Source organism: Tympanuchus pallidicinctus, unplaced genomic scaffold (genome assembly GCF_026119805.1).
Source record: "Tympanuchus pallidicinctus isolate F22 unplaced genomic scaffold, pur_lepc_1.0 scaffold40, whole genome shotgun sequence".
Taxonomy (NCBI): Eukaryota; Metazoa; Chordata; class Aves; order Galliformes; family Phasianidae; genus Tympanuchus; species Tympanuchus pallidicinctus.
In genome coordinates this window covers 993,056-1,016,172 of record NW_026294759.1, presented here as the reverse complement: position 1 = coordinate 1,016,172, position 23,117 = coordinate 993,056, and the positions used below count along the sequence as shown (strand labels likewise).

Here is a 23,117-nt window from a genome sequence, read left to right as displayed (position 1 = left end):
CAGGGAATTATTCACATGTATGCCACACCAAGTGTTTGCCAAAAGACAGGCACATTAGAATATAGCTGCTGACTTAAAATGCACAAGTTTGAGTGGTACATAAACCATACATAAAGATTGTATGGGTGTAAAGAAGAAGACAGCTAGAAACGTATCTCCAACGCTTGCCATCTCTTATTAGCATCTTCATATCCAAGGCAGGTCTCTACAGTAAAGGGAGGAGCTACCTGGAACAGAGGAATACTGCAGTATTCCTATTTCTGTTTAGCATGGATAACAGCAGCAGAGACAATTGCAGGAATTATACCATAGCATACTGTAAGGACCACCCTCTTTTCTGCTTGCTCTATTATCTTGGTTCATTTCCACAATTGCTATTACCTCTGTTTCTGTCAATTAAGTTAGCACTGCTGCACATGCAGTCCATGCTCCAAAGAGTTTTGCTCTGTAGAGCACTGTCAAGGGGATGTGAGGTGTCTCTCTTTCTTAGCCACTGCTCCTAAATTCATGTTCCTTTCCTCTTTCCTTAAACTGCATTACCCCTCCCCCAGTTTCTGTTCCTTTCTTGCCTCGAAGAACAGCTTTTGATCCCACACACTTTGATGAGTTAGCTGTTCATCCTTTCTATCTTTCAGTCCCTTATATTCTCTAATCTACTGAGTTGTTTTCTTTTCTTTACTCTCTTCCTTCTGTATCACTTTCTCGCTTAAATGTACATCTTGCTTACTACAGAGACCTTTCACATTTCAACTTACATCCAATCTTCTTTCCTTCTTCAGGCTTCCTTAAAATACGTGGAATCATTCCCCTCTTCACACTCATGTTTCTACACACTGTAGCAGAGCAAATTTATACCTACAAGGCAGGCTTAATAAACAGCATCTTCTCCTATCACTCCACCTGGTGAATACTCAAGACTCACCTGTCCAGAGAATTCATCGCATACTGCCTTAGCCTCTTCACCATAGCAAGCAGTGGCTGGGTATTCAAATTTCCTGCAGACACGAAAGCTCACATGGCCAGGAACAGGCTTGCCAAATGTGTATCTATAAGCAGAGAGGACAGAAAAAACAGAGCTATTATCAGTGTAAGAGAGGGTGGAGGAAAATGGTTAGTTCACCACGGGTGGAGCCAAAATTTTTCCCTAAACTGCCTCCAGGATTTGTAGGCTAATTGTACCAAGTAAAAGGCATCAAGAAATTTGGTAACATTTTAGAATCAAAGTTGGCAGTGAACCTAAGATTCAGTACAGCACTGAATCTTGTAATTCTGATTGAATTCCTGGGAATAAGACATGACTTTCCAAAAGTCATTTACTATAATGCTTATTCACTGACAGTATGCCTAGACTTAGAGAACATGATGCAAGTATCTACCCTGCCACCTGATGCAACTGTTTATGTATGCAATAGGTTTTTCAGCTCATTTTTCATCCCATTCTGTGTCTTTCCCTGCAAGATGCATGTAGAATACGCCATGTAGAATCAAATGATGTGGCCCAGGGGAAACATGACATGTTTTTTTTATGTAGAAGCCACAGATAAAAATGCCATTCTCGGCTGAACTAAATAGAAGACCTCTTCTCTAGCACTGCACCTCTAAGACTTTTATATAAAAGACTGTAAAAATACTCCCCTCAAAAAAAACAGAACAAATACTCCTAAGCAATAATGTTGTAAAGCCTTTTTGCTAATGGTTTGAATAGCCTTACTGGTCCTGGGACCTCAAGAATGATTGAGAAATGTAATAAAACCCCTCAACTAGACTTCAGTAATGCTAAAATAAAACCTGAAACAAAGAAGTATTGAAAGAAGAATGATACTCACAGACCACAAACTGTCACCTTCAGCTCCTCATCAAGAATGGTGATAACCTTGGGCATTTTCACTGTTACTTCAAATTTTGGAAGCACTGCAGCAAAACCAAAGGACAAAAGTTTATTTGGGGGGGGGATTAACATAAGAATGAAACCTGAAGGCCACGTAACTACAAATGTCCTGAAAGCCTTTTGCATCCAAGCTGTCAGATTTTTGTGGCCAGTGTCATTTACACATCCCACAGAAGTCTAACTAAACCGCTGGCATTCAGCCAGCCTCTATGCCAGGTAAGAAAACTGGTTTATGACACTTATCTATTAAAATAAAGCATCTCCTGAGGTAACACAAGGATTATCAGTCTCATAGCAGAATGCTATAAAGAGTTAAGTCAAAGGTTTCTCACAAATATTTAGAGATGGGACTGTAGCCTGATCTCTGCATTTCCAAAGCATATATACCTTACCAGTCTGGAAAATAGGAATGACCCAGTAGCTTCTCTGCTGACTTACGACAAGATGACCTCATATCCAAACCCTGCTGCAAGAGAGGTCATGGACAGTGACCATCTTGGGTGAACTAGGAGCAATTCAAGACAGCGAGCTTCCAGAAGGCTCATCTGGGCTGTATGATCATGGCAGACCATGTAATGCAGGCTGCACTTGGCTTGCTGAGGTGTTCTGGACTGATCACTGGAGGTGATGTCAGGGGGAAGTAGGAGCCATGTGCAAGTTTGTACTAGGATTCCATTTCCTAGCCAAGCAGACTGGACTGACACAGGAGGACAGGAAAGATTTACAGCCCCAGCCTACAACAGAAGGTCAGAACTTAGCAACTCGAGGGAGACCCAGGTTCAGAGTATGACGTTTAACACGTGTAGCCAGCTGAAGAATAGGCTGTGACTTCAATCACCTCAGCCAATGGTCACCAACATAGACCGCTACAAGCATACTAGCTCCTGCTAGCAGCCTTGTTGATATGGGCACTGCATGGCCTGGATTTTAGGAAGGAGTAGAGATAGGTTGCTCAAGTTCTTCATTCCGCCAGAACAGATGAAGCTTATGAAGGAGAAAACAGAGAGATATTTTCCAGCCCTGCTGGACATCTTGGTTATATCTACCACTCTGTCCAATTCCTCTTTCCTGTCCCTACTGGAATAGCTGCTAGGAACCTGAAACCACTGCAACAATTACCATACTCCTCCACAGAGAAGGGATGATGGATTGTCTTCCCAGAAGCCTTCTGTGCCACCACTGAGTAAGTCCCTTGAATGGGCTCAGTAGTGAGGTTGAAAGACAGCTGCATTAACCCTTCTCTTATCTCAGCCTCCGTCCACTGGTACAGACGGTTTTTCTTTGGGTCCTACAGATAATGAGACCACAAGGAGATTGTGAGAACAGTGTGAGGCTGCAATGGTAACTAACTAAAAAGCACTAATGGAAATAGCAAGAGTAGGCACAACCCCAGTATCAAATGAGGCTCAGGGCAGAAACAGCAGGATTGTTTGGGGAGTTCAGGGCTGGACAACAGAATGAGCCCTAGGCCATAGGTATCATAATACAAGTTAAAACTTTATGTGTTTGAATAAATATTATGAATCTGCTGTATAAATAAAATAGACAAGAATCATCTTGAGGCAACTGGGAATGTGATAGATCTGAACATGAATTTAATGAGTATACATACCTCAATGTAGACCAGCGGAAGCTAGAAAGGGAAGAAATTAAACAGCATATTCAGAATCCATGTTTGGAGAGTGTGCAAACAATACAGTCAAATGACTAGGACTACAAACATATTTTGGAGAAAAAGCTGATAATACAATGGGATAAGGAAGAAAGCCCCTGATAGAGAGCAGCGGAGCACTTTGATGTTAAGCATTTGCACAGGACAGAAAAGTCAGCTAAAACCAACTGTGGCACATGTCCACTGTGATAATGGCAGATTTTCTCACTGTTGAGGTTTTTACATCCGCATTGTTCATTTAAAGTTATATTCTCTAACCATTCCAAGAATGCAGAAATCTGAAGAACAGATCCTGTTAGCAAGATCTGAAATAACCTGGGAATTGCACAACTATCTCTGTGTACTGAGAGATCTCCACAAGAGACACCTCTTTCCTCACTTTTCCCACAAAGGTGACTTAAAGCCAAACAATGATTGAAAAAGAAGTGTCATACTTACCACCTCATTCAAGGGATGGAAGTTTTCATCCAGAGAAACAATTCTGAAAAGGACTGATGTACAAAAGCAGAGTGAGGTTCCACAGAACAGACACCAACCAGAAAACATTAGTTGCAAACACAGATGGTGCAAGAGAGAACAGAGTAATTCTCTTCTACAGAAATTCCATTCACTAGAAAGTTAAATCATGCTATGTTACCCATGTAAGAGATATTAATCAGAGGATGCTAGGACCAGAATCACGGCAATGTGAACATTTTACTGATGGTGGGCATCAGTTTAATTGAGGACAAAGTTAAATTTAAGTTGCCTTTGTCAACATCATGTTTTCACATTGGAATTAACATGTCTCTTGTAATTTTGTTCTAACCAGATTAACTTCTCAGGAAGGATGAATGCAAGCAAATCATTTTGGCACCTGGCTGCAAGTTTGTGTTGGCTCTAAATAAACAGAGAATTCAGCATCTCTTTTATGACATTTGTTCCTGCCCAGGCCAAGTTTAGAAGATGAATGGCTCAGAAGAAATGGCTTATATGGTTTTATCTATCTTCACATTGCAAAATCAGCTGCCACTTTGAAAACTATTTCATGACTTAGCCTGAACTTTCACCCTGTTTTCTATAAAATAAATATCCAGTCACTGCTCTAGTTTTTGTGGTTATAACAAAAGAGTTCAAAACAGCACAAAAGGGGATCAAGCTGCATAGACCACAACAACAGAACTCCCAGCGGCAACGGAAATGTGTGTAGGTGCCCCAGTTACATGCATATTCTTTAAAATTCTCCAAATTGTTCCCATGTGGAGCTTTAAAAACATACACCTCAGCCATGTGAGACTGATCTTCCAATCTCCAGTGAAAGCAGTCAACATCTGGCCTGAACAGCACAACAGTTTTAGGAATTTCTGCTTCAAGTACAAATCTCCACCCCCTCTTCGTACCTGTCTGTCCAGGCTTGTAGATGGGTTTGTCTGTCTGGACAAAGACCAAACTCTCAGAATTCTTGACCAGCACTGACTTGCGGCTTCTGAACTGCAGCGTCTCTCCCTTCACCGTCACAGTAATAAATGTGACTGTTGACTGGCTCTTTGATTTTGGAATCTGGAGAATTGTAAGAAGGCAACTGAGTTATGGACTACTTGTAAAGGCCTCTTGAACAGGCTTTCCTAAAATAATAGATCTAATGTCATTGTGACAGACCCGGCACAGAGATGAAGGGACTGGAATCAGGAACAAGAGACTGATCTTTTCTTGTACTATATTCCTCTACTTTCCTATTACTATGCAGTGATCATGCAAGTATTATGCAGTAAAGGAATTCAACTCTGCAACTAATTTTTAAGAAGTCCTTCCTGCATTGATGAAAATCTGTCTCTTCCATCTTGACATTCACAGAGGAATGGAGTAATCCCCCTCTTCTTTCAGGTAATATCTCTAATCTTTGCATAACATTTCCTTTTTCAAACCAGCCATACCAGATCTCCATACATCTCAATCTTTCTCCAAGTGACAAAATAGCAGTCTTCAACATGTGCATGACATAGATGTCAACTGTTAAGTATTCTGAGAACCAGTTCTTCAGCCTTCAGGCCAAAGATATAATCTGTATAGTGAGCCAGGTTACCAGCATTCCCAGTTGCCCAGGACTGTTGCTTTAGACTTCGGAACTACCAATTACATAAGTCACTCCAAAAATAATGCCTCCTATTTATTTCCATGGAAACTAAAGCAGATCTATAAAGCACAATAATACTACTTGGTAGAGCATATTCTCAGCTACAAAACAATATTTTTTAACACATTTGCCAAATCTACTTTTCTCCAGGCCTCTCCTCTTACTGTCCTAAACAGCGGCAGGCTTTCCGGGATTCAGCATTTCTCATTTAGATATCTTTGCTAAGGAGAGCTCAGCAGTAACAGTGTTTTGAGGATAGACATGAGTATACCTGTGGCCAAGAGGAAAGTGAATACCTGTTCAGAGTTACTCTGTTTGTTACTACTCAGAGCCGCTAGAGTTTATCCTGCATGGATTAAGATACTTACAGTGAAAGGAATGCAGGTAAACAAATCGTTCTCCGACACCACATCATCAATCAAGCTCCTGTTTTCCCCTTGATACTCAATTGCAGCATTCAGCGACACAGATTCATTCAGGTGAGTCAGCTGAACACAGATTTTCTCAGGGGAATCAGTGTGTATCAGAAACGGTAGAAGCACCATGTACTGCCTGGAAAGAGGAGGGGAAGATTAGGTGAGATGTGCAGGAGCACGTAGCTGGAGCTGTACAGAAAGAGCAAATAAACCAGTCTGACTTCACCATACAGGAAAAGGATTTCCATCATGTCTGCTAACAGCAGGGAAAAGCAGAGAGGCTGCTGTTGAAAGTAAAATACCACAGAAAATTCTCAATGCGAATGTCTGGAAGGGATATTTTTTCCAAACTTTAGCACAACAGAAGCACTCGATTCTGAGATTATGAATGGTGTGGTAAAAAACAAAAAGTCAATTGTCACCTTTGCCAGACAATATTTGTCACTCCTTCATACCAAAAGGGCAAAAGAGAGTAAGGAAAGAACGCAGTAAGATACAGTCTGCTAGCTGTCTGTTAGTACCACACAGATCTAACAGCCACAGTTCTACAGTGACATATAACCCTGGCTGAGAAGGAAATTCTCATTCCTTTGGCTGAACTGAAAAATATGAATTAAGAAATAAAACCATTTATGGTCATGCCAGATTTGTCATTTGCTTTTTTTTTTTTTTTCCATGTTATTAATCAAAAAACCCACTCACATCTCCCAGGCATTTCAACCAAGGAGTAAGGTAATAAATGAAAGAAATGTTTGTCTTTTCAAAAACAATCTCTGAAGAAAAAAATGAGTGTGTAAACGGTTATAAAAAGTTGTCTTTTAAGTAAATAATCAATTTGGTGCAAGAAATTTTGCTAAAATGTTGTCAGCTCTGTGAAAAAGCAAAAGCTCTTTCTGCTCTCCTTCTTTTTGTTTTATTTGTTTATTTAGGCTGCAGTTTTATTGATATCTCAATTGCACAGACTCTCCTTAGTCCCTCAAAAGCACCAGAGCTGCTGTTTGCAGAAGACATTTTACCCAGCCCTTGTGTCTTTGTTCCAAGGTAAAAGAAGGTAGTTGAAAGATGAAAGACAAAGAAACAGAGAAATAAACCCAGGTCTCCAGCCTGCCTAAAGTCTCCCCCATGTAGCTTACGGTTCTGTGATGAGTGAAGCATCTCCAAGGAGGAAGAAGAGGAGAATGAAGATGTTTAATTTGCTGGACCCATCTTTCCCCATGGTGCAGAATTGGCTGTGGTTGGGTAAAATATCCACCCAGCCTAGTCCAGTGGTGCTTGTACTGCTACTCTGTCCCCGAGTCAACCCTTTATACTCTGCTGCAAACAGTCCAAGCGCTGGAGGAGATAAGGACTAGGGTCCAGGCACCATCCAGAAATGGGAGAGGCTGCAAGGAGGAGCTCTTTGAATCCAGGCAGAAGTCCAGATGCAAAAGGAAAGAGGGAGGGGAGGATGCCTGCAGGATAGAGCTGTCTCTCTTTGGGGCAGGGCAGCAAGAAATGGAGGAGCAAGAGTGGTAGCTAAAGCAAAGAAGGGTTAACAGCAGAGGGTAGTAAAAAGACCTCAATTTACAGCAAGACTCCTTGTGTAGGGCTGCACCCATCTCTGATCCTGGAGGCTGCTGGAGGAGAGATTATTTCCTTTCAGCTGGGAGAAGAATGAGTGAGTGTTTGGGAAGCAAGAGTGAGTTTGCCAGTTATTACAAGCAGGACAAATATGTCAGTCTTACAGATCTGAAATCAGGGAATGCAAACTGTGAAAACGTTACTCCTCTACCCACTCTGCTCTCTTGTGCAGTCCATTCCTAGTCTCACAATAGCTAATGCCAGGAAAAGGGGCCAGAGAGCAGCTGGACAATCAAACCTGGGATAGCCTGACCTTCACCTGACAGAAACACGGACAGTAACATGAGGAGAAGCTGCCAAAAGGTCAACCCAAGTAACAGCATGTAACACATTAACCATTCCCTGGAACAGAACTTGCTCACATGCTGCAGAACATATGCAGCCTGGGTCATAGTTTTTGTTCCAGGTCAAGTTATTGGGATATATAGATCAAATTATTGCTTTTTGATGGAGTCCTTCTTGGTTTCAATACTCGAAAATCCATGTATAGCAGTGTGATGGGTAATGTAACTAGAGGGAAATTTCTTTTTGACAATTGCCTTTATTGTAGTTACCTTGGTCTGCAGCAGGAAGATCAATAGCTCTGGTAATTATTACCCTTGCAAGTGGCTGGATGTATGCGTCTTTCTCATAGTCCTAACTCAAACTCCAAAGAATAGACATCTGTGTTACAGAATGTAAAACATAATTTGGGCATTAAAAAAGCCTAGGATAAAATGATTACCTGTCTGTCCTTCCCTCCTCCTACTACCATCGTAAGTTTCTTAAGCTCAGAAAGTTTGGAGTTAAGAAATCCAAGTGCAATTACACAACAACCCTTCGTTAGAGACCTCATTCTGTCCCGTAGTGACCTTGATGGGAAAGAAAAGAGAATAGTTTTGCATGTCTGAGTTCCTTGGGGAATTCACTAAAGAAACACAGCCCAAGATTGTGCTCTGCCTTCTCTATATGGTACCTTAATGTTGTTCTGTCCGCCCAGAAAAAATGTAACCCAGATTTGCCTCACTCGCATAGAAGAGGGTTTGTACATGGGATGGTCAAAGCCTTTTTGTTTACATTAGTTTGAACTGACTGACTGGTTACAGGAAAGAGGAGTAGGATTGCACACAGCAGGAGAAGCCAAAGCTGCACTTTTTAGAAAATAGTCTCACACTGATCAAAAACCATGATCTTTATGACTAAAGATCCTCCTTGTTCCTGAGAGCACTCTGTAGCCAAAATCTGAGAAGTGTTTACTGTCAGTTAAGGGAGCAGGTTTGTAAAGGCTTGAAAATTCCAGTAGGTACCAGTGAACACATGCAGATACCAACCCACCTTTCAAAATTTGCCCTCAAGCTGCTTGGCCTCCATAATAGTCCCAATAGCATCTTTGGTTCTGCCAGACTAATTGCTAGGGTTTATGCATGACCAATGTGTTTCACTTTTTTATAGATGATAGCATAGACAAGGCAGTGACAATCAGCTTTCCCTCAATCTCTTTTTATTTCCATCTGCTGAGGGTATAGCTGAGAACATCAGTAGGCTTTCTAGAGTTTTTTGGCTAACTTTTAAAAGGTTATCTCTGAGGTCCTCAAGGAAACACCGTGGAGGTGTTCAAGGCCATGCAATCTGATCTAGCAATTGGCAATTCTGCCTGTGGCAGGGGGGTTGGAACTAGATGATCTTTGAGGTCCTTTCTAACCCAAGTATTTCTATGATTGTATGAAAACTCCTTGTCCTGTTTTCAGCTGGAATAGAGTTAATTTTGTTCAGAGTGACTGGTATGATGCCATGTTTTTGATTTAGGCAAAAAACAATGCTGATAATACAACGGCATTTCAGTAGTTGTTGAACAATGCTTACACTAAGTCAAGGGCTTGTTAGATTCTCATGCTACCCTGCCAGTGAATAGGCTGGGGCTGGACAAGAAGCTGGGAGGTGACACAGCCAGGACAGCTGACCAGGACTGAACAAAGGGATATTCTGTACTGTGTGGCATCATGTTGAACAGTAAAGCTGATGGAGTTGGCCAGGGCGGGATGGCTATTGCTTGGGCTGGCTGGGTATCAGTTGCTGAGTAGTGAGCAACTGCATTTTGTCGTTTATTTTAGATATTGTCCTGGTTTTATCAGTATTCCATATCATAACATCATGTGACAGGCTGTTTGGTATAGAGATACAGCATACTGTAGAGCTGTGCTTCCTGTTCAGCAGACTCACATGAGTTCTGACGATCCAATGGGATCTTTATCTTCCAAGGGGAAGATACATGGGGGTGTACTGCACTTCCCAGGAGCCTCCACATGATTTCCAGTTCCGGCTGACAGGAATCTGGTCCCATGGATTTGTGCACCTTCATTAGATGGTCTCAAACATCAGATCTTCATTTAGAGCAGGCAGATCTTCCTTCTCCAAGTTCTTATCTTTGCTTTTTGCATCTTGGACAATGTAGCTATAGACCTTGCTTGTGAAGACTGAGGCAAAGAAGTCATGGAGCACTTCAGCTTTCTTTCTCCATATCCCTCGTGACCAGGGCTCCAGTTTCCTTACAGAGAAGACCAATATCTTCCCTGGCCTTCATTTTATCACTGATATATCTGTAGAGTTTCTTCTTGTTCGCCCTTTACATCCCTGGCTAGCTTTAACTTTATCTGGGTTTTAGCTTTCCTAACTTGATCCCTGGTTGCTCAGACAACTTCTTTGTAAGTCTGCCTCCCAGGTAACCCATTCCCTTCCTGCTTTCAACTCCCTCCAGACTTTCTTTTTATGCTTAAGTAAGTCCAGGAGTTCCTTGTTGATCTACAGAGGCCTCAAAAATTAGATTCTCCTATTTCAGTCAGGATTTTCCCTCTTTCTTTCTCTTCAGTGGGGAGGGAAGGGTGTCACATGATTAACTCTTCAAACTCCAACACTATTTTGGCACTCAATGTAGGGCTCAAACCCACGACCCTGGAATTAACAGTATCGAGGACAACTTCTCTAACAAGGGGGATCTGGCTGAAGCAGTGAAGGTTGAGGGCAGCCTTCATTGCAGTGACCATGAGATGGTGGAGTTCAGGATTTCATGTGGCAGGAACAGAATACCAAGCAGAATCACAACCCTGGACTTCAGTAGGCCAACTATGGCCTTTTCAATCAATTGCTAGGGAAAATCCCATGGAACGGGGTACTTGAAGGTAAAGGGGCCCAATATAGTTGGCTAGCATTCAAGGAGTGCTTCTTTCATGCTCAAGATCAGAGCGTCCCAACAGGTAGGAAGTCAAAAAGGGGAGCCAGGAGACCTGTGTGGTTAAACAGAGAACTGCTGGGCAAACTCAAGTGGAAGAGGTCAGCCTACAGTATAGGTTGGGGACTGACCTGCTGGAGAGTAGCAAAGGGGAAAGAGACCTGGGCATGACCGTGAGTCAGTTCTGTGCCCTTGTGGCAAAGAAGGCCAATGCCATCCTCCAGTGTATTAGGAGGGGTGTGTAGGTTGAAAGCGGTTCTCCTCCCTCTATACCCTGCCTTGGTGAGATCTCATCTGCAATATTGTGTCCAGTTCTTGGCCCCTCAGTCCAAGAAGGACAGGGAACTGCTTGAGAGAGGTGCAGAGCCACAAAGATGATAAAGGGAATGGAGCATCTTCCTCATAAGGGAACAACAGAAAATCCCTTCCTTTAGAAGAATGGTCCACTTTTGAAGCAACCTGATGCATTTACTTGTTTTACATTTCCTAGCCATTTATCTGGGATAAGATTGAGAGGTTATGTTTGAAGAGCTGGTAAATAAAACAGTCTAGCATGCACTGCACTGCAAAATCCTAGGGAAGGCGAAGCTCTTGCATTCTTCACATGGTAAACTAGGCAAGCTCAGAGGCATGCTAACTTCGCCTACTCTAATACCAAAATCTGCTAATTCTTTACCAGGGTTCTCTGGTAAACTGTTAGATTTTCTTCTGAAAAGGCTACTAACATTTTGACAATGCAGGCAAAGTGTTTGGCATTATTTCTTAAGTCTTTTCAACTTTCTGAGCTACTAACAGGATCTTCTTTTGATAGTTGAACAGTCTCTAGTATTGACAAAATCACTCACCCAAAGTAACCTGGAAAATCCAAGATGAAAACTCCAGGTTTTTACGCTCTACTACACTACTTAAAATACTATTGTTTTCCTCCATTTTCACTAGGTCTGACTGTTACAGGTGTGCTTACTGAAAAGCAGACCTACTCTTGTTGGGAACAATCCCAACTTAATTCCCTTTTCTCTGTGAACTCTATACGTGTCTTGGCAGACATCCCCTTACCTGGGTATACCAAGGTCTATATTTTCATGTTAATTTGCCCTTAATTCTCCATATATATCATCCTCTATGAATGTCAAGCCTCACATACTCAGAAATATGTAATTGAAGTCATTCTGTAAACGACATCAGAGATTTCCTGCTGTGTTGAAACTGCAACTGGATTCCTTAAAACTGCATTAAGCTGCTTCTTTCAACCAGGTGATACAAAAACAATTTCAATTATTTTAAAATAAAATTATTGCATGGACACAGTAACTTTCTTTTTGGAAGCAAGATCTTGTTTCCATTTTCTGTATATCAAAGTTTTTTGTAGTGCTTATTTACATGCGGCACAGCAGTAACAATCCCATCAACAATCACTACCAACTTATTTGCCGTCAACCTACTGAACCCTTGATCTAATATTTTCAGATGAAACCTCCAGTACTTGAGTCAATTACTTTCTCTCCAGATCTTCCTCCCAAGCACCATGCTGTGGTTCTTTGCTTTTATTATCTCTTCATTTCTACCAGTCCTCCACACTTGCAACTGCAAGTAACTGCTCTGACTATACATAAACTGCAATCCCAGACTAAGGGATAAACTGATATTGGAGTCTGACACAAGTACACTTGTGTCAGGAGAAATATAATAATCTGGAAATTAGTAAAATTTCTCTTTCCTTATCAGAACAAAATCTCTGGGTGAAAAAAAGTTTTCCAGTTGCCTGTTGTCCCAAAATTTGTGATTTGCTTTTTCTATGCTACCCTGTCTTACCATGTCTATTCTATTTCACCTGAAATCTCCTAGCAGCAGGTATTTGTCCACTGTTTCCTCTCTTTGCAGTACAAAACTCCAAAGGTGTAGAGGGAAACGCGTTCTTGGCTAACTCAATAATAATAATGCAAGTAATTGTATTTCTTTGACTTGCATTCTCCCTTCTGCTCATTTGACCACTGGGAAACTGTAGGTGCAATACAATGTTGCAGTCATAAATCATAGAATCACAGAACAGCTAGGGCTGGAAGAAACCTCAAAGATCATCAAGTACCAACCCCCCTGCCATAAGCAGGGTTGCCAGCCACTAGGCCAAGTAACTGCAAGGTAACACAAGATCCTCAAAGAACATAAAAACCATTACAAGAGATGAGCTCCCTGTGCTCAGCACGATTCCTGGCTGGAATGCAAATCCTGCTCCTTTTGGAAAAGAAGTAACAGCTCCCTCTGTAGACTATTCATTGCTCAGGACAGTGTGGTGGAAGTCACCTGTAAAAATACCAGATTTCTCTACTATTAATCAACAGAAGAGCACTTGCAAGCAAGAACCTACTGAAAAACAGTTCTTCTGGATAGATGGAATGAAGAAATTACAAGTCAAGATAAACATCTAAAAACACAAATACATGAACACAGGACTTCTGACACTCCATGCAATTTCCAAACCTCTGTATATGAGTCACATGCACTCATGCTGGCTTTTGCAAGCTGAAGTGGCTTGCAGTTTGTTCCGTTAATCCCAAAGTTTCTGAATTAAGACTCGGAATCAAGTCAAGATGTTGATCGATCAAAAATGTACCTTTATTTATTAAAAGATGAGTAAGCAAGGAAAAAGAGAAGAAAAGGAGAGAAAAAATGAGAGAAAAGTAAGTCACCACTGTGGATTCTGTGACGTTCTGAGGATTTGCCCTTCTTCTTTCTTCTTCTTCTAAGTTTGAAACCATTTCCCCTTGTCCTATCACCACAGACCCTACTAAAGAGTCAGCCCCCTTCTTTCCTATAGCTCCCCTTTAGACACTGACAGCCTCAGGTCTTTCAGCCTGACCTTGTAGGAGAGGCATTCCATCCTTTGGTTCATTTTGGTGATGCTCCTCTGCACATGCTCCGATGGGTCTATGTCTCTCCTGAGGACTCCACATCTGGATGCAGTACTCCAGATGAGGCCTCACCAGCACATGGTGAATACAGGAGGAGGATCACCTCCCTCAACCTACTGGCCACGCTTCTTTTGATGCAGCCCAGGATATTGTTGGCTTCCTGGGCAAAGTGGGGGCACATTGCTGGCTTAGATTTAGCTTCCCCCATCCACCAGTAACCCCACGTTCTTCAGATTTGAAGGTTTATGCTCCTTCACAGCTTGTAAGGAGTCATCTGAGTTGCTAAATGCACAGGTAACTTTTCCATGCAGAAACTAATCAACTAAGTTCTTGTGCTACTAACAGGCAATGCTCAACGGAACCACTAGCTTGCGAAGTAATATTAATGGTTTTGGCAAGCACACACGCCAAAGTGCTGAGCTGTTTGTGGTTACAGGTGCTCATCACAAGTACATCTATTAGTGAGGTTGCAAGTACTGCTGCTTTCACACACTACAAGTGGTTAACATTATCATTACAGTCAGTCCCTCACACAAAGGCATTTCAACATGATTACCATTAGGTATGATTATGGGAGGGAAGAGCTATGGTTCTTAGTGTGGTATGTTTACAGCTGTCTCAGTGAGCAGGGGTTCTTTCTGCTTCTTCCTTCGCATTTGCCAAAATTTCTTTTCTGATATGTCAACAAAGTAAATCATTCCAGTCTGGATACTGAATCCTAATAATAGCTACCATTACCTAAGCTCCCTCATCTGGATCCTCTCTATATGCTCCTGCCAATCCTTTCCATGATTGGCACTTCCACAATTACTGGGTCTTACTATCTGCCTTAAAAGGCAGTCCTTGGAGCCGTCCTCCATGTTTGTTCTGTTACAGGACCGAAATCATCTATCTCTCTGAGCTACTTACAATGTTTCCCTTCTATGTTATGCTACACACCTTTCCTATATAATAAGTATAGTGCTTTTATTTCCTTAGCAATTTTTTTGTTCCAGTGCATTCTACATTTCACAGACTTCATCTAAAAAAAAAATTCAGCTTCTTCCCCTTCATTGATATGTAGCAGTGGTATTTACAGATAAGTATGAATATGTTACTCTGTTCCACAAAGAAAGAACCATCCCCAAGGGAGAATCATGCAGATGTGATTAAAGGAAGCACTGCTTGTATGATTATAATACATGTCTGTGTTAGTGAGGTTATGCTGTTGTGCAGTGTAGTTTATTGCTTGAAAACACTCTTCCACTGAAGTAACATTTCCCAGTCTAAAAGCAAATCCCGCCTCTGATTAAAGGCAATGGAGAGCTGGCTTCCTCAGACATAGAAAAAGCTGAGCTACTCAATGACTGCTTTGCCTCAGTCTTCGCTGGTGGTCAGGTTTCCCATGTCTGCCAGGGTCCTGAACCTTTAGGTGAAGGTGTGGGGAGAGGATTCCATCCCACTGTAACAGTGGAACACGTCCAAAACCTCATGAAACTGAATGTTTGTAAGTCCATGGGGGCAGACGATATCCATCCTAGGGTGCTGAAAGAGATGGCTGATGTGATTGCTGAGCAGCTCTCCATCATGTTTGAAAAATCATATCTGCTGGGTGAAACCCTCAGTGACTAGAAAAAGGGAAACAGTACTCCCATTTTTAAGAAAGGAAGACCCAGAAAACTACAGGCCAACAAGCCTTACCTCTGTGCTTGGGAAGATCATGGAGCAGATCCTCTTGGAAGTGCAAAGTCTCCAGTAGAACTCATGAAATCTCAGGCGCTTCTCTATGGATTGTGTCACAAAACCCAAAGAAATATATTATAAAAGATATATATATATATAAAATATATATATATATAAAATATATATATATATATATAAATATATATATCTATAAAAGATGATCTAGTGAAGTCTAGTGAATAAAATGGAGGAAGGAGAATACCAAATACACTGCCACAACAAGCACATCAGAGACTTGGTTGGAGATGGGCTACGAGTAGGATATCAGAACAATGGGATACAAAATACATAGGGAAGACTGAGAAGGCTATTCTCCATCCATTTAAAATTAAGATCAAGGTAGGTTATTAAATGAACTGCATTAATATGTAGTAGTAACAGGAACCTCACAGACTGGGCAAATACTACTAAATACACAGGAACAGAATTATATTACAGACTGTAAGATGAGGATTGTGAAAGCAATCAAGTATTATATAAGTATATAATATATATATATTATTATATATATATATAAGCAATCACACCAGCACAAGAGTGGCAAGTCAGGAAACACATGGAAATAGGATCAGCTTGTGACTGCTGTGAACTGTGTACAGGCCCTGGCTTAGCACAGTTCAATCCAGCAGCTTCTCTGTCACACTGACCACAAATGTACAGAGTTTCAGCAGAAATGGGGGAGTGGGAGGGCGGGTGATGGAAGCACGATGATGTAACAACTTCAAAAGAGAAAGCTACGGGCAAATGAGGAAGTTTTTCAAAGAGAAATTAAAAGGCATGGCTAAAGGAACAAAATACTTGTTCTTTAGGGAAAACTTCATTAGGAGAGACTATTTTAGGATCCCTTGCTAGAGGATGAAAACAAACACATATGATATATCAAGAATACTATGAAAGCACAAAAGAAAGTCAGTGCTAAAACAGAAGGGGAAGGGGCTCAACTTAAAAACAAGAATACCAGCTTTGAGAATTGAAAGCTTAGTTCAAATAAAGACAATAGACCAGATCATGAACTCTGGCAAATAAATGTGAAATTTTAGGAAGAGAAAGAGATTATTGTAGGGACCTGTTGCTACATATTTAGCCTGCTACTAAGATCTTCCCCTGGAAGTTAGCTATTGGCCATTCTCAGGGAAATGTTTCCACTCATGACAGTTCATTCCAATGTTTTGTACTCAGAGCCATCTGAGGTGATCTGTTTCTATTAATCTATTTTTATTCTTAGAGGGGTTTTCAGAGTCAGTTGTTTTAAAACTTGTTTCTGTTTTATAGCATTACATTTAGACCTGTGGTTTTGGCTTAAAAAACTTCAAGAGAAACAAGGTACAATGTGACGGAATTTAATTCTAAGCACTATCTTTCTGATAGAAAGATCTTTCCTAAGGCAAAGGTTCTGTAGCATTTCTAGAAGCCAGTCAGTCTGGAACAGTTGAACTAGGTGATCTTTGAAGTTCCCTTCCAACTGAGCTATTCTATCCTATTTTTGATTACATGGACTTGCAGGATCTTCTAGCTGCCTCACTCATAGATTAAAAGGTATTTGTTTTAAAACCATATATATCTCCTGTTACGTCATATAGAATGACTCTCACCTTTGCACATGGGAGAACAGTGGGAGAACCGAAGAACTTGAACTCTGTAGCTGTTCTCTGTGTCTGCTTGCTCTTGTAAAGTCACCTTTGCATCTCTGGTGACATACTTTTAATCAATCAAATAATCAAATTAAGCCTCAAGTGAATAGAATCAACTGTACTTAAAGGCGGTGTAGAGGTTCTCTGCAGATCACAGAATCCAAGACAGGTAAAGGTGTGAGTCCATCTGGTCCAAACCTTGCTCAAGCAGGGACATCCAAAGCAGTTTTCCTAGGACCAAACCCAGGCAGCTTTTGAAGACCTCCAAGAAGAGAAACTTTACAACTTCTCTGGGCAATTTTATAACTGAAAAATAAACAAGAGGATAAGTATCTGTTGAAACACAATTGTTCTGAGACCACATGCTCAGAAAAAATTATTTGCACCTGTGTTTTTATTCTCCTGTTGCCTCTGAAAGTAGGCATCTCTTGCATTCTTCAGGCTCCTGCTTTTAGGGGAAACTGCTCCCAGGAGAAGGCTATAGGAATGTCAGTAAAACAGTTAATTCTTAAATGCCATCTGAGCTGGTACCTACTGGCAAGAAGTAGAGCAGTTCACTCTCTATTGTTTCAAAGCAACTACAGAAAAAAAGAAAAAAAACTTATTCAGCAGATTAGCACTAAAAATCTCAGAGCACCTCTACAAACCAGAGCAGTGGGAGAGTTCTCTTCAGTTTTTAAAACAAAACAAAAAAAACTATACCATTAAATAATTTTGTGGAGGAAAAAAAAGAAAGTGAAGGAGGCAAATTTATACTGAAGTGTTCAACCTTAATTTGAGCCTCGCTTGAGCTGCAATGATCAACTCAGGGAAGTGAAATAAAAAAATTCTTAAATCAAGACTATTATTACTTGCATTCCCTCTTCCTAAGACAGGTTCACGAGTTTCTTCTTGGTTCTCAGCCGTTGGGAGTACCATATGAAGAAGCCCTTGTAGAAAACTGAGAGCAAAGTACCTATGAGATGAGCTTGAAAAGAGGAAGGGTATCTGAGTGGAGCACCTAGACATATTTGCACATTGTCATTTGGGGAACTGTAGAACAGATTCCCAAAGCATAAGGAGAGGTTTCCTGGTGGATATTTAATGTAAATATCCAATATTATAGCTTGCTAGTACAAAAAAAAAATATATATATATATACATATATATCCCATTTAGTTCTATCAGAGCTCAGATATGATTACTGTGATATAACAGCATTCATCTGCAAGCATTATAACCCACTATATTTAGGTCGGGGAGTTTAGATTTGGTTAAAAAACTGAAAGTTGCTAGCATTTTATAATTCAAGTCTTCTAGGACCATCCTAAGAATGTCATTGCACTGTCCCAGATAAATTCCCTCAGCTGGTACCTGTGTCAGTATGGGGGCAATGTATCTATGTGAAACCAGGGAGAGTAGAGGATGGGAGAAACAAGAACCCCGTCATATGGCACAAACCTGGTAACTCGCTGTTACTACAAGCATGTCACACAGTCTAACACTGTTTTAAGTGACCACAGGACTTGTATTTTGGTGTAGTGTAGAATATTTCAGGCTTTCCAACAGCCAGAAAGGACACAGCTAGTATAGCTACTCATTTTTGGAGAGCCCATGTGAGAAAATACCAGCTGGTTGACCAAAGGACTGATCTATGTACCTGTGATACACCTATGATACTGGTCACAGAGATGATTTAGTGCATTTGAAAACAGAAATAAAAACCTGAGAGCACATCTCTCAAAAGTGATAGGGGCAGGGAGATGGAGGAGTGGAGCATGTTTTGAAAACAAAGGTCTTCTAAAGAAAGTTACTTAAACTGCTCTCCTTAGGGATTTCCTGCATGCAGAAGAGAGCTGAGAAATAAATAATAGGCATAGAAATTCTGTTAAAATATCAGCTCTTTCAGGCTTTTGATTTTAACACACACACACACACAAAAAAATGCCTAAGCAATTTGGATAGGAGGAGTATTAAAAGGAAAACTGCAAACATCCCAACGCAGCATCCTGAAATTCCCATCTCAGCAGGGATGGGAATAGCAGGATTGGGATGAACACAAACAGTGGAGAATTAAATGATGCCCCTGCATTTTCTGATGCATTTGAAGATGTGTTTTCTGATGAAAGCATCTGCAAACACAAGATTGCCTCCCAAGTCAATGGAGTGAGATTGTTGGATACAAACTCTGGGGGTTCTGTGCCAACCACATATTATTACAACCACAAATATTCTGAGCAGGGCACAGACATCTACTATCCCAAAGAGTCCTCTTTGCTGTAACAGCTCTGAAAAAATAGCTAAGGTCAGCTAGTAGTTTGCTTAAACACATAAACATTTACAGGAAAAGCAATCAGCTCAGGAGAAGGAAACGTTTATAAAAAAATGACCATCAATGCAAAATATCTCACTCTTCCAAGGTGAGATTTCTCAACTAAGAGAAATTGTTCAGTGTGACATTTGCTAGGCCTAAACAGAGAGAATGGAGCAGAAATGTAAGGAAAGCACTAACAAAATCTTCCTGATAATAAACTATCCTACAGGACTGTTTCAAGCTGGAAAATTGCTTATTGGGAAGTATGTAAAACTAGAAGAGAGACAACGCAGGAAGAAGCTTATCAGAAGAATTACACAGACACACAACAGAGAAAGACTAGACGATCTCATAGACCTCTTCTGTCTCTGATTTCTAATTAGTAAATGCCTCTAATTTATTACTTACTCACATCTCATCTGCCATTCGAAGAGTTATTGATGACAATTTCTTACTGCTGCTGACAACTTGAAAAGTGCAAGCCTCTTCTGAAGAAAGGGGATTAAATGCTCAATAGTAGACACTGAAAAGGGCTTGACAGAGTGCAGAATGAAGGGAGAGGAGTAGTGAAAGTAGGAAGGGAGGGAGGGGAACATTCACCAGGTCACTGACTCATCCGCTTTAATGTTTTCATTAGATCTCACTTTTGCTAGAAGGAAAACCCAGCTTCCTTACCTCTCCTTTCCTGTCTAGTTTTGTCTTTTTGAGAAGTAGTAGGGGAGAATTTGACAATAAAGATTATTTCCATACTTGCTTCTGCTGAAGAAGTCTCCAATCTGCTTTCCCACACAGCAAAGCAAAGAGTGCATGACAAGATGTTGCAATCAGGCTGCTGAGTGCCTGTGAAACAGGAAACTTGAGGCTACATTCAGAAGACAAAAAACGTAAAGTTGGAAAGCTGTGCAAAATAACTCAATTTATACCAATATGGGGAGTGTTGGAGATAGAACATTTCTTATGCTGACAAGGGCTATCTTAAAAACAGCATGAGTGGAAGAGATTATTACTAGCAAAATTCATGCTCATTGCTTGCAAATGCAACAGGCCTTAATTGCATTGCAGCAGTAATTGTGAGAGTGTGCAGGTCTGAAGTGCTCCCTCTCAAGACAGAAGCAGATGGATAGGTACAGTACAAGACTAAAAAGACCACTGGGACAGAAGCCCTAGTGCTGTCAAAAGGGAAGTAGAGGTGTTGTTCAAAAAACAGATTAACAGCCTGATGTGCGAGGTCAGTAATCACATATTCAGGAGAGACATTCTTTATTTATTCCAGATTTGTGCAAGTCTAGATGCTGGATGGTTTCCCACAAATCAAACACACCAAACAGAACTACCACCACTACAGTTATACACAAAACTCGCAAAGCTAATAATTTTTCCAGCCCATCCTCTTTGTGATGACTGGTTAGTAATTTTTATATAATAATAATATTGTTGACTGTATACTTCCTCTACTATGCATGCACCTGGGCAGGGGTCTTTTCAATCTATGAGTGTGACTTTTAACATTATAATGAAGGTAGTTCAGCTGAGCATACACAGACCTTGAGTTTTCTTGCCAAGTTGGCAACATCCTCAAACCATCCTGATTAACATCTTTCTCATGGTCTGCTGATTTTGTGACATCCCTGGTTAAAGGATACTATTTGTTTATTCTTCTGATACTTAAACACACCACTAGCCCAGAGTTCCTTGTTCAAATGCCTATTACAATGTTAGCTCAGTTTTTAGAGTCAGTTTTCAATAGATGTACAGCACAGGTTTGAAAAAAAAAAAGTCTTGTGAGCTTTGGGACACTTACAGAAATCTTTTTCTATATTCAACACCCAGTACAAACATGCTTGAGAAACAGGCAGGCACTGAGAGCTGCCATCTCTCAACATCCCCAACAGTCAGCTTCTCAACAGCGTCAGTAACAAGAGAGAAATTGAGCTAGTGAAGAGAGTCCAGCAAAGGACCACTGAGCACTATGACTAAGAAGCATCTCACACATGATGAGAGAGTCAGAGAGCTGGGACTGTTCAGGCTAGTAAAGAAAAGGCTCAGAAGGATCTCATTACTGTATATAAACACCTGAGAAGAAGGTACAGAGAAAATGGAGCCAGACTCTTCTCAATGGTGCCCAGTGCCATGATCAGAGGGAACTGGCACAAACTGGAGCACAAGAGGTTCCCTCTGAACACTGGAAAGCACTTCTGAGATGTGGGAGTGATGGAGCACAGGCAGAGATACAGTGGGGTCTCCATTTTGGAGATCTTCAAAAGCCACTTGGATACCTAGTGTACCCACTCTTGGTGGCCCTTGCCTCAGTAGAGTGATCAGGTAACCTCCAAGGGTCCCAGTCAACCTCGGTCTTTCAGACAACAGAGCAACACAGGAGAAGGGATGTCTTTCCTGAACAATTTCAGTGGAACTTAGAGAAGTGTAGGAATGGTTGTCAAACTCAATAAGGGAAAAAACTGCATTTTGAGAGCTTAGTTGGGAACATAAAGTGCGGCTGGAAAGAAATCAACAAAATTCAGATACTGCTTAAATACCCAGACTAAGGAGGGAAGGCCATGACCAACAGTTGAAAAGGAATTAGGAAAAGGAAGATGTTACCTGTGGAAAAGTGAAAGTTGGTGGGAAACAATTAAGAGCTCTGTTTGATTTTTTTTTTTTTTTTAATTTTTTCTCAAATATCAGCAGTAGAGTCCTTAGTTTGGACACAGAAAACTGACAGATACACAGACAACACAGTTAATAGCTAACTGTGCGTGTAAATAAATTTCACGCAGCTTATGCAGATGCCTGTGCCACGCTCCCGGTAGAATCAGCAGTATGGTACAAGCTGTCAGACTCAATCAATCAGCTTTCCAGGACACATGCAATGCTCCTGCCCAGTTCTTCTCTGCTCAACAAGTATGTCACACAAAAGTCTCCTCCCAAACCAGGGACTTCTTTAGCACGCTTACAGTCATTAGAACCTGCATTTCCTTCTTACTAAAAGACACACAAGGCCGTTATCCCACCTCTTCTAAAAAATTAAAACACAGAGCACTAGAAATTGGGCTGTCACCATCGCAGTTGGGGTAAACGTCACTTAAGTAGGTCAGTCTCAGATCAAGTAAAGCTTTATTAATTCATTCAGGACCAACCTCACCAGTGAGCAGCTGGAACTCCTCTACAGTGACACAGAACATGCAGAGGCTGTAGGAGACGCTCTCATTCAGAAGCACAGCCCATATGAAGAACGCTGAAGACGTTCAGCTCCAGAGGATGAGAGCTGCTATGGGGCGAACCCGCCGAGTACCGCCCACCCGGACCCAGGCGGCCCACTACGCACACCCTCGTGGCGGCCCACCATGCGTGCTTCGCTACCGTCGGACGAGCCATTCCCGCCTCCAGCCGCGCTTTTCCGCCGCAGAGGGTAACCGCAGGGTACTACCAGGCAGCCTTCCTTCTACGTCCGTGACAAGGGAAGCGAAGGGGGTAGTAACGTCGGAACCTTTCTCCCTCGCCTATTGGATGGAGAAAGAAGGCGGGCTCCGCAATAGCTCCACTTATAGGCTGGGGCGGGGTTTGAAAGCCGCCCTTTTCTGTCTCCGCTTCTGATTGGCTAAAGAGAGGCTATAGGCGTGCCTATGGCCGAGATTTTCTTGGGCGGCG

The 23,117-nt window shown here is 41.4% G+C and overlaps 1 protein-coding gene and 1 long non-coding RNA gene across 6 annotated transcripts in view; both read right to left on the bottom strand.

The window, feature by feature from the left end:
• Positions 1-7,459, bottom strand: part of A2M (alpha-2-macroglobulin) — a 36,164-nt gene extending 28,705 nt beyond the window's left edge. For 2 of the 5 annotated variants that reach the window (XM_052701758.1, XM_052701757.1), the window contains exons 1-8: positions 7,223-7,450; positions 6,042-6,225; positions 4,940-5,099; positions 3,999-4,051; positions 3,501-3,521; positions 3,008-3,176; positions 1,827-1,911; positions 923-1,046 (exon numbers count right to left, since the gene is read on the bottom strand). In XM_052701758.1, the coding sequence (XP_052557718.1) occupies positions 923-1,046; positions 1,827-1,911; positions 3,008-3,176; positions 3,501-3,521; positions 3,999-4,051; positions 4,940-5,099; positions 6,042-6,225; positions 7,223-7,305 (879 nt within the window). In that variant the 5' untranslated portion in view covers positions 7,306-7,450. Of the gene's footprint in view, positions 1-922; positions 1,047-1,826; positions 1,912-3,007; positions 3,177-3,500; positions 3,522-3,998; positions 4,052-4,939; positions 5,100-6,041; positions 6,226-7,222 lie in introns of all 5 variants that reach the window. The other 3 variants (XM_052701756.1, XM_052701759.1, XM_052701755.1) reach the window with 3 other exon arrangements.
• A 1,620-nt stretch (positions 7,460-9,079) lies between these two features.
• Positions 9,080-23,087, bottom strand: LOC128089916 (uncharacterized). The gene is made up of 4 exons (XR_008210715.1): positions 17,563-23,087; positions 17,138-17,482; positions 15,504-15,586; positions 9,080-15,347 (listed from the first exon to the last, which is right to left on the bottom strand). It is a non-coding gene; the product is annotated as an uncharacterized LOC128089916 (long non-coding RNA).
• Positions 23,088-23,117: the final 30 nt, after the last annotated feature.